The 12,174-nt window shown below is 34.2% G+C and overlaps 1 protein-coding gene across 2 annotated transcripts in view; it reads left to right on the top strand.

Moving 5' to 3' along the window:
* The window catches only part of LOC131040113 (protein TPR3), a 64,130-nt gene extending 59,156 nt beyond the window's left edge, over window positions 1-4,974 (top strand). For both annotated transcript variants that reach the window (XM_057972974.2, XM_057972973.2), the window contains exons 18-25: window positions 2,273-2,422; window positions 2,796-2,906; window positions 3,044-3,223; window positions 3,321-3,449; window positions 3,565-3,660; window positions 3,785-3,973; window positions 4,112-4,281; window positions 4,364-4,974. In XM_057972974.2, coding sequence (XP_057828957.1) covers window positions 2,273-2,422; window positions 2,796-2,906; window positions 3,044-3,223; window positions 3,321-3,449; window positions 3,565-3,660; window positions 3,785-3,973; window positions 4,112-4,281; window positions 4,364-4,571 — 1,233 coding nt within the window. In that variant the 3' untranslated portion in view covers window positions 4,572-4,974. The remainder of the gene's footprint in view (window positions 1-2,272; window positions 2,423-2,795; window positions 2,907-3,043; window positions 3,224-3,320; window positions 3,450-3,564; window positions 3,661-3,784; window positions 3,974-4,111; window positions 4,282-4,363) is intronic.
* The last annotated feature ends 7,200 nt before the right edge of the window (window positions 4,975-12,174 follow it).

The following is a 12,174-nucleotide window of genomic DNA, read 5'->3' as shown; positions in this document are numbered from 1 at the left end:
CTGTTTTATTCCATGATGCTTCAGGAAGCTTCCTATACTAAAAATGGAGATAAATCTTTCCACGCTATATTTTTTCTGTTGCAAAGCCTTGGTAGTCATACCAGTTTGCACTCATACAAGATGTTTCAAAGGTTGTTTGATAACTCGTAAACAAGGAAATTTGCAGCAAACAAGGCAACATTGCATGCAAGCACATATCATTATGTTGGCACCCAGAAACTGCATGTCCTGAGAACCAAAAGAAATCATAAGTTTACAATGAAGGGTCTACTATTTTTTACTCATAGATGACAAATATCCCAATTAGAAGCTAGCCATTTCCCCAATCTTTTCACTCATAGTATTGGTTTCAAGCTGATCAAGAGCCTCTGCAGCTCAAAGAATGAATCTGACACTCCCTTTTTTCTTTAGAGAGACAGATAATAATTGAAGTTGCCCATGGTTATCAAATCTGTGGGAGAGGTGTTAATGATCTAAACAATGAGTCGCTGGAGAGCCTCTATTCTCTGATTTTCATGTGGATGTATATACAATTTTTTTAATTTAGAATTGACAGGAGTTTTGGAATTCGTAGGGGTACAAATTAATGAGAAGATCCCAAAGACCCTACGGACTCACAATTTGGTCATCTAGGGCCCAGCTTAATTTCCAATCCACAGCCATCAAGCATAGAATGGTTAATGATGATTGGAGAGCTACCTTTTATCCCCATTTACCTACATAACATGGTTAATGATGAAAATCTCTATGGGTTTCTTGCAGAAGAACCTTATCAGCCTGCTGAGCTTTGATCAAGTATTTGAGGAAGAGTTGCTTTATGGGAGATTTCAGCACCTTAAAGTTTCAATAGAGAATCTTCATTGGGTAGGAAATTCGTGGATTGCATCTGCAATTCAGTACTGTTCATTCCTTCAGTGAGCTCTTCATCAACCTCCCTGTGTTATCGTAGCAAGCTTTTGAGTCCAGATTCACATTACTTGTTCTTTTAATTTCTGGATTTTGAGTTTCTCTTCAATGTCCATTGAATTCCAAGTATTTTGCATTTCTTTTTGACATTGTTGGGCGTTGTGTCTGAATTTTGAAATGTGGAGCGAATCTGGATTCAGATTGAGTTGATGAGAGTTCCTAGTTGACCATGTTTTACTTATGGTATTCATTTCTGATTCTGTTGCAGAAATGTTAGCAGAGTTTGGAAGTTTGACCTTGGAAAACTGGAGACGTTGATGTCCATGGATTTTTTAATGTGGAATTGGGAAAGCTTCTATATCTTCCATAGATTGTTATTTGGAAAAGAACAAATAGATTTCTTAGAGTGGTTGTGATGATGTAGAGTTGAATAATATGGCTTTTCTTGTATATGCTTGTTGAAAATTGCTTTCTGGTTGTCGCAGATCTAAATGTTTATGAGTTTGAGCTTCAGGTGGTATGAAACAATTTGGGCATCATTGAAGGGGCACCTTATTCACTCTTGTTTTGACAATGACCATATGTTGTTGCAGTAAATTTCCTTGAGATTATTACAGGCGTTGAGTATTAAATATGACACTTTTCTGCAAGCTCAGGTCAATAATACTGAATACTGCTACAGAGTATATGACAGAGTAGCCAATTAGGAGACCTTCAACTCAAGAAAAAATTGCCTTTCATCTTTTGGACTGGACATCTAATGTGAAATGCTTGAACATGTTTGTATTAAAAGGAAGTTCAAAGTTCTATTTAAGGATAATAATTAATTTGGACTTCCAATGGCTGAGGGTATCATGAAGTTGATCTGCTGGATGGTTATAACGGATAACCTTTTCTGAATTGTATGTGAACAAAATGGCATTCCTCATTTCCCGTGTTCTTAGATTTTTCAATGCAAAAGAGTCTATATTTGAACTTGTCATATGATTTGTGAAATACATTTTGGTGCCGGGTAGCTTGCATAACTTTAGATTGGTCATGTTGCCCAGGATTTTTTCTGAGGTTTATAGACGGTGAAAATGGATATAGAAAAGCTTTCTTGACAGACGTCCTGTGAATGCATAATGTCATGAATATGTTAGAGAAACGAGAGTGATGCAAATATTTTACTTGTCTTGAAGGTGTTGATGGGTTCACTATGATTTATGAAATTAAGGAAGCTACCCATAATTCTCCATGTTAGATTTATATCAATGGGTATTTCTTTGTCTTGCAAGTGCTTAATATGTTCTTGTTGACCTGTTCTTATTGAGTTCATTCAAGTCAAGTTATGATATTCTGTTTATTGACATATAGTTTTCTTTAGAGTGGTGTTGATAATAGAAGTCTTGGGGAAGTCAAAGTCAAGGTAGATGATGAATCAGTTGAAAAAAGTAGAATATGGAAGTTGAACGACATAATAGAGCCCACTCAATGCCGATCACTAAGTCTCCCTGATACTCGATCGACAAGCAAGGTGTGTTTACTTGTTAGCCTCAAAATCTCTTGCTGAATATTTGAGACACTAAAATAATTTCATGTTTAAATCAAATAAGATGTTCATGTCTACAATGAATTTTATTCTGGAATGGAGGTGCTAACAACTATGATTGTATTACTGAATGTAAATCTCTCCTACGTGATATTCCAGCTCATTGAACCTGTTAATTGCATTCTCAGAAATTTTGAAGCATTGAATGGATGAATTTTTAACAAGAGGCTCTTTTTCATGTGTAGTTTTAAAGCTATAGGGTCTTATTTTGAGAAACTAAAGGATGCACCAAAAAATTTGGAACAGTATATTATTTTGGCTATTTAATTTTAATATCATATTTTCTTATTAATTGCAGATTTTAAGATTGATATACACCAATTCAGGAGTTGCACTTCTGGCTTTGGCTTCCAACGCTATCCATAAGCTTTGGAAGTGGCCACGAAATGACAGCCATCCCAGTGGCAAGGTTGTGTTCGAATTCAGTACTTTCTTGCCATTCTCAGGCTTGCTTGAATCTAATTATTTGGTTTATGTTTGAGAAATTTCATGGATTTTCTTTTGTAATAGCAAAGGCCTGGTAGTAAAAACAAAATCTCTTTTCAGGCAACTGCAAGCATTCTTCCACAGTTATGGCAACCACCAAGTGGCATCGTGATGGCTAATGACATAGGTGAGACTGATCCTGAAGAAGCTATTCCATGCTTTGCATTATCAAAGAATGATTCTTATGTCATGTCAGCGTCTGGTGGGAAGGTTTCCTTGTTTAATATGATGACATTCAAGGTAATACTTACAATATTTGTTCAATTTTTCTAACTTTACAAAAGCATTTTTTCTGTTTTCTTTGAGTGATTTAACTCTGCTGATATCTCGACAACAGACGATGACAACATTCATGTCACCACCACCAGCTGCAGCATATCTTGCTTTTCATCCTCAGGACAACAACATAATTGCTATTGGCATGGAAGACTCAACAGTTCAAATCTATAATGTTCGGGTGGATGAGGTCCTGTAGTTCCAATTATTGGTGAAAGTTTCCCAATTACAAAAGTTGTTATTGTAGTACTAATTTTTGTTATGCTATAAATCTCAAAATTCTTGTATGGGCTGTTTGGGTGCAGGTAAAAATTAAACTCAAGGGTCATCAAAAGAGAATAACCGGTCTTGCATTTTCACAAGTATTAAATGTTCTCGTGTCATCTGGAGCAGATGCACAGGTGTGTTTTGTGTTATTGAATGTTAGGAAAGTTGTCAATTACATTTTTGGTTTTGTAATTTTGAAATTGCAGACAAACCTGGCTACTACTAGTATATGTAATTTTATGATTATATACACTGCAGATTTGTGTGTGGGGAATAGATGGATGGGAAAAGCAGAAGAGCAAATTCTTGCAAATTCCAGCAGGTAGAGTGCCATCACTCTTGGCTGATACTCGAGTTCAGTTTCATCAAGACCAAATTCAGTTTCTGGTTATACATGAAACTCAGCTGGCCATGTACGAAGCAACAAAACTGGAGCCCCTTATCCAGGTATACATAACTTTTCTTACTGTGTTGTAAGGAATTCGGAGTCCTGTGGATACACTTCCTCTGTCTGGTTTTGTATTAGTTGTTCCTGCTTGTGAATTTGCCTAACTAGCAGTTTGCATTTTGATGATTTTTTTGCAGTGGGTACCGTCTGACTCACTTCCTGCTGCAATATCTAATGCCACCTACTCCTGTGACAGTCAACTAATATTTGCTAGTTTCTCTGATGGTGCTGTTGGCATATTCCATGCTCAAACATTGAGGCCTAGATGCCGAATTGCTCCATCTGCTTATATTCCTTCAAATATTAGGTGAGTTTTGTGGACTCTCCATAGCTAGGACAGTTTATTTCAAATGTGTAGATCTCATGTCTAATATTTATATGTTCTGCAGCTCTGTTGTATACCCTCTTGTTGTTGCTGCTCACCCTACAGAGCCAAACCAATTTGCCCTTGGATTGTCAGATGGAACCGTGCAGGTATTGGAACCTTTAGATTTACAGGGCATGTGGATCAGTACATCTGCTGAAAATGGGACAGGGGGTGCTGCTTCTGTGGTACCGATGACTGGAAATTCAAGTTCAGAGCAAACCGTAAGGTGAGATAACTTGGACCAATTACGAGAGGTGGCCACGACCAATTCCTACAGATGATAGTCCCAGTAATTTTAACATTTGTGGGACATCGTCAATGCTTTGTGGCTTTCACTGAAGGATATAACTTAGGTTGTACATAGAAATACAAAGAAGTCAACTTGCATTGCATGTTCTGATTCTTTACATCTGCTTTTCATTTGGATATACCCGTCCTGTAATTTGTGGACAAAGAAGGCAATATATAATGTTTTTTAATAAAGCTTTCTATTGGGTGTTTAATTTACAAATGCAACCATGATATAATGTACCTTCTAGAAGGCATTTCTATTGGGTAATGATTTTGTGTTGTAAAATTTCACGGGCTCTGTTATTTCAAATTAATTTAGTTCAGTCAAAATTTTCATTTTCATCCCTCTCCAGGGACCCATTTATTTCTTCTTTTCTGTTGTATATATACAAGCTCTGCATTTAAGAAAGTAGTTTTTTATGCTTGTAATTTTTCCGTGTGATTCTATTGTTGGCCTTGAGTTTCTTAATGCTCTATCCACTGTCATTTGGGTTTTAAATTGGATATAGTTTTTTTTTGTGTTGACAGTTCTTTTGGGATCACGTGATAATTCTGCCATGCTAGTTGCTTTTCAGTAGCATCTTGTGTCCAGTGGAATATGTCCCTGTAGATCTGGGTGACATCTTGGATGTCCTCGGGATTTGGAGGAGATGTCCCATAAATATGGGGATGCCTCCGTTTTATTGGTCGTTTTGGGGACTCTCTGGCATTGCTAGATTTCCCGATGCCTACAGTCTGTCCTGGGGACATCAGGCTGAACCCCCCTCAGTAAATGCATAAAAACTAAGATTAAAATAGCATTCTAAAACAAATAAAATCTTGGAAGGCTACCAAAGGCTCTCAACCCAAAAAACTTCGAAAACCCATGCCAAATGCTGTTTTGCATCCATCTGAAGAGGGAGAAATAGAATAAAAAAGAATAGGGAAAGAAAGGAAGAATGAATAAATGAATTTTAATAACAAAGCAGCCTAGGGACCAAAAGCCACAGAATTAACACATTTTCAGATTTCTTTCTATGTCAGCTCTTGTATTATGATCTAAACCAAGAAGCTTGCCACCTTGTGATGCCTTGTCTCTTTAAGAAGCTTGTTTAGACTGCCCACCTTCAAAGGCTTTTCAAACTGCTTAGGATATCCTCATATGCTGCACACTCTATGATGAAGTATCACTCAGTTTCAACCATATCTTTGCTACAAAAGATGCAAGCTCTTTCTTCCCACTTTTCTTTAGGGACAGACCATCCACCCCTTTCACATCTAAGGTGATGAGAACCAGTCCTCAGCTGCACTATCAAAATTTTAGCCTTAGCCTCCTCTTAATTGCAGCCCTCAAATAGGCTTTTTCGCCATGCTTCCAAGTGGGGTTGAATCCTTTGATATAATGTGTTTTTTCTGCCATCCTGTTTTGTCCACATGACAGTTAAAGAATTTTTCTAGTACCCTTGTTAGTGTCAGGACACTCATGGCAATTTCTGAGGTCAATCAAATGATAACTCTGATTTTTGAGCTTCTTGCTCACTATACCTCTGTATTATACATGATACCACATTTCTTTTTTTGGGCGTCTATAAATATAAATCATGCTTCACATTTTTCTATGATCATCATTCTATCAAATGCTTTGTTATTATACTGTTTAAATTTCAGTTTCATTTGGTTTATAATGTTATTTTGGGGTATTTTTTATTTATTTATATTTAAAAACTCAAAGATTAAGTTTATTCGATACACATAATTCTGAATGTTTTTGGTATCTCCAAAGCCTGTTTCCGGTCCGTGTATCTGTGAAATTCAGTGAAACATTGGTAATATCAATTTGTTCTTGTGATTTATACATTTACGCATGCCTGCACATTTTAACTAATAGTCTTTTTTTTCTTAAAAAGAAAAAATTAAAACTAAAAAATAGTAAATATTCTTTTTATATTTTGTTTTAGCTTTATTCTCTAAGTAAATGTTCTTTTTTACATTTTCTTTCAGCTTTTTATTCTCATGAAAAAAAAAATTATTATCTTTATTTTAAAAAAGTGTTTAAAATTATCTTGTATCAAATTTAGATCATTATTTTGACTTTAAATTTAATATTTTAATTCAATTTTATATCAAAGAATATTTAAAATTACCTGTTTTTATTTTACAAATTAAATATTGAAAAATAAAAAACAAATTTTAAAAAAGGGATGACTACTTTTGAGAAGTAGAAAATAAAACAGTAATTATAAAAGGGACATCTACCTTTTTTTTTAATATATATGATAGACGAAAAGTTTATTTGGAAGTGAAGATCACTATCTCCCGAAGAATTGGTTTTCATTTAAGAGATTTAGTTACTCTTAGTTGGCCCTGGCGTGTTTACCATAATGGTATTCAATTTATTCACGTACATGATGTTAAATATGATCTATTTTTACAATTGTTTAATCATATTTTGTAGGGCTCTTCCAAGCCCTGCCCAAAATGTCCAACAAACTCAACATAATTGAATTTTGCGAGAATATTTAAGAACGTGAAGAAAAATAATGCAAATCAAGCTTCAATAGTAGATGTGGGAAGTTCGTTTTTTTTCTTTTCTCTAGTCTAGGAACAAAGGAGTACCATTAGCAAGTTGGAGATATAACAACTTAGAGCCATACGAGAGCATGGTACCTCACATCATTGAACGAGTCGAAGTACCTCTAAGAAAATAATAGAAAGCTTTTGTCTCTAGACTAGGAACAAAGAAATACCATTAGCAAATTGGAGATATGACAACTTAGAGCCAAATTGGTGATATAACAACTTAGAGCCATTTGGGAGCTCGGTACCTCATATCATTGGACCAATCAAAGCATCTCTACGAAAATAATAAAAAGCTTTAGCTACCATGCAAAACAAAGAAGATACAAGGTGACAACCTTGCTTGTGGAAGGAATTAGTAAGGGAACTACTTATCTCACCATGAGTAAGAGCTATTTAAACAGAAACTTTCTCCATCCTAGAAAACCTCTCTTTGAAATCTAGGTTCGTAAGAGCCAACAAAATTAAAAAAACTCAAATCTAGGTTCGTAAGAGCCAACAAAATTAAAAAAAGCTCAATTCGATCATATACATTCTCAAAATCTAGCAAGGATATGCATACCTTTTGAGCAAATATTTTAGCCCACTTCATACTTGCCCAACTTATAATAAAGTTGTCAAGTAACTAATGACCTCGTACATTTAACCAATTTGAGAGTAATAAATTATCTTAAACGGAAACTTTGGCAACCTCACTATTGATACCTTAGCCATGATCTTACATTTAAAACACTCACAAGAGTAATAGGACTTTAATTTTTAATCAAAAACCTATCCCATCTTTAGAAAGAAGCTTAATGATGCATTTATCAGTGTTTTGACTTTAAACCAAATTTAATGGCTTTTCATAGTCCCTATTGGCCTTGCAAAAATCAATAGGTAAACCATAAGCTTTAGGAGATTAATCATAATTTAAGGAATTAATAACGGACCACATCTCCACAAGAGAAAGATTGGCTTCTAATCTTAAGGTAGTTTCCTATTAAACTTTCTGAGAAATGATATTTCCACACAAAATTGTGCACCTCTTAGTTTGCTCATCATAACCGTTAGAACATAACAAAGGCCTATAAAAAGGTGAAGATGTTGTCTTAATCTCATTAGGATCATTACATGAAGCTCCACCAAAGAAATATCTAGTACCCTTATCCCTAATGTTAAGCCTAGACATCTTGGATTTAATTCTAGACCCTTGAGACACAAATTCTTATAGCATCTCATGTGACGTTGAAAGTCATAAGCATTCTCACAAATCCTTGTTATAAAGATCATCTTGAAACTTCTCCTCAATCCTAATAGGGTCCTCTTCTAATAGAGAGTGTTGTGAAAGGTCCAATAGAGTACATGCAAGATTTCAATAAGATCACATTCATAAAGAGTACAAGGGAAACCAAGACCATATTCTTACAAAAAGAGGGTGGACACAAAAAGAAATACATCTTTATGTAAAATCTATCCAACATGAAATCCAATCTCCTTCTACCAATTTGGTTATTACACCAAGTAAACTAAATCCCTTTAGTATCTCTATTATTATTACTTAAAGGGGTAAATGCTAAAGAAATAGTTCACTATCTTTACATCTAAACTTGAACCCACCAAATTTGTCATCTTTATCCTTCAATCATACTAAAATCTCACCCAAAAATCTAAGGAACCTTGGGTATATAATTGGCTATCCACTTCCATAAACTATCCCTATCTATAGTTATTCAATGCATACAAAGAAACCATACCAAATTGAAATGTTTGAGAAAAAAACATACTAATATGTTATATGGGGTGGAGCTATTACTAAATGGGACAACAAAATAGTTGACTCTGCTACCCTTCTTATAATCAATGTAAAAATAAGGTGAAACCTTGAATTTTGAAGCACATCAAAATTATGAAGTAAATTCAACAAATTTAACTATTTACAACATCATACAATTCGAATTGTGAATAGAATTACAAAATGTTATCACCACTATTCTTATTTCAACAACCCCAAGACCCTTAAGCATTCCAACATACACACTATGAATTGATTTAACAAATGGACTAGGGGGAGATTTGGGCTCTTGTGTAGTCTTGTAAAATAGTTTGGATGCTTTCTTTATCATTCTTACTAACTTTAGAATTCAAGTTTAAGAAGTTAATCTACTTCTTTTTTAACCAAATCCTTTTCCATTCACCAATTCCTCTCGTAGGAATCGTCTTATCACACATAGGTGTAACACACCTCTTAGCCTTAGACCACCAACATAAACATTAGTAGTGACTTTAGCTCCAAATACCAGCTAATCATCTGACAAGATTATGAGAACATTACAAAGAAATTTCACAACATTATTTACAACTTCCACATGGGTCAAAATTTTATACTTAATGACCTTTTCTCCTTTAGCATAGAACAAGAACCACCTCATACTTTAATGAGGAAGTGAATCTTGCTTCCATTCTAGGATATCCTTAGACTTTTGAGTAGCCTTCAATAATCTTAAGACTTTCTGACTAGCCTTAAATAATCTTAGACTTTTGACTAGCCTTCAAATGAATATCAAGATTATGGATATCTTCTCAAGATTAATGAGTAGGAAATCCTTTCTTAAATGCTCCACTTTTTCACCTAAGAAACAAACATTGAGCCCTCCTAATTTTTTCACTTTACCCTAAAAATCCCATTCTTAAATTGAAAAAATAACTTCTAAAATCTCTTCATTATCATGTTTAGGTGCAATAGGGTTTTGGAACAACCCTAATTCCAAATGAGTAAAATCTCCTAAATATTTTTTACTCAAGGAGGGTTTTGGAGCAAATTTTCTTCCCAAAAAATATGAATGAGCCAAAATATTTCTATTTTTCCTTTTAGCCTTTTCCTATTTTCCTATTTTCCATTTTCTCATTTTCATTAAAGTAAAATATAAACATGCCATAATAATTCATTTGTCATATATTAATAAAAAGATTAAATAAATCAAATATAAATATACATTCCCAACTCAAGGAATTTTTGGAAACTAATTTAAAAACCAAAACATTTCACTAGGCAACATATTTAATTATTTCATTCCTAAAAATTTTAATTATGAAAAATGAAAAAATTAAACCATTAATTAAATCAAGCAATTATTGGTAACTCGCAACATGATTTTCTCCTTCGTTTGGGTTAATTAATCAAGTTGGCTTAAACAAGATCGGAAAAAATACTATTTCGCTTAAATGAAACATAAGAAGACATGGATGCACTAGACAATGGAGTAGGGGACGCTAACAAAGGAAGAGATTAGAAACCTAAGCCTTTGTTGGAAAGTTGTAATGTATATTTTGCATGGCCTCCAAAACTTGTTACACACATCCTAAATCATGTTTATTGTATCCATGCGTAGATTCAGATATAGATGTTGAAATTTCAAGAGGAGAGGGTTCACTTTTAGGTTGAATTGGATTGAAATTTAAAGAACCCCAATCAACATCTAGACATGCATTTTGATAAGGAGTTTGAGTCTCAAATTCAGGTATTTTATTTTTACTGTGAAATAAGGGTGTGAAGTCTAAAGACCCCCAATCATCCCCCAAGTGTTCCTCTTTAGGAACATCTTTAGTAAGAGATGGTGTATTTGTTTGTATTGGAGAAAATATTGAAGAGATTGAGATTTTATTTCCATTTGCAAATTTTTATTAGCCTCTAAAGTAATCATGTAATATTGTGATGAAGAGTAGAAAGAACTACTTGCATAGCATGAATCTAAGGTCTACCTAGAAAAAAGTTATATGTGAGAGTATTAGGCATGCCATAAATAGTTGTAGGTAAAATAATGGGACCTACCTTAATAGGCGAGGTGATTAACATCATTCTTCAAAGCTTCATCCTTAGGAGGAGTTGTTTTAAATAAGTGCTCATATTCTCTTCTTGCACCAAAGTGTTCTCATGGGTGGGACCAATTTTGGGAGAGGGCAAATCATAGCTATGGATGAAAGGAAGAGCTAAGTTATCATCATATGCATGGAATGGAACATCATGGACATCTTGAATAAAACTTGAAATTGAACAAGCAAAAGAAGATAACAATTCCATTTAATCAAATGATCAAACAAGATACTGACATGCGATTCTAATCAAGAAACCAAGTCAATATTCACTCAATGTGTGTATTAAAATTATGCAAATCAAATTTAAAAATAGAAGATATGCAAATGTAAGAAGAGTTGGTCTCACCAAAATGTAATGGGTGGAAATAGGGTTCACTAACTTATACATGAAATATAGGAACAATACCTATTTCACAATGATTACATTAAAAGGAGAATGAACTCAATAGATTCAATCTCAATTCTATTACGAATATGGTTGAATGTAGATTGAGTTACACCTATTTTGATTGAATTGAAAATGAGTTATTAAACTTGGATGTGAAGTGAATGCAAAATCTAGGGTAAATGATGTGAAATTGACAAGAATTGGCATACACAAGTGGCTACAAATCAATTATGTAGATGCAAAATATAAATCTAGAAAGAGGATGTAGAGAGGGACCTACGTTTGAAGCTTGTACATTGGTGCATAGGAAAATAGCACTCTGAGCAACCTTGTTCTTAGGGTGTCAGATATGGACAACAAAGCTATTTTTTGAGATTAGAATGTTGCCCAAAATCTATGCCATAAGTTGGGACACTAACACTCTGAGCAAACATGTCCTCTACTTTTTGCTCTTACAAAAGATAGATCTAATTATCTCTATGTACTCTACCCGATTTATCAGTTGTATCTTCTAAACATGTCACCTGCACACATAAGAAGATAAATTGTGTTGTTACTAGGGGTTTGCCTAAGTCAAACCTCGAGTTTGGAATCAACCCTTTGATTGAATTGAAATTGAAATGGAAGTAGAAGTTTGAATGGAAATGATTGATCGAATTGATTATACTTTCAATTGATGATGGAATGTCCTTAGTATAAGTCCTCAATGTGTTGATGTAACAACATGATAAATCACCATACAA

The sequence above is a fragment of the Cryptomeria japonica genome, chromosome 11 (genome assembly GCF_030272615.1).
Source record: "Cryptomeria japonica chromosome 11, Sugi_1.0, whole genome shotgun sequence".
In the NCBI taxonomy this organism is placed as follows: Eukaryota; Viridiplantae; Streptophyta; class Pinopsida; order Cupressales; family Cupressaceae; genus Cryptomeria; species Cryptomeria japonica.
This window is presented reverse-complemented; position numbering and strand designations above follow the sequence as displayed.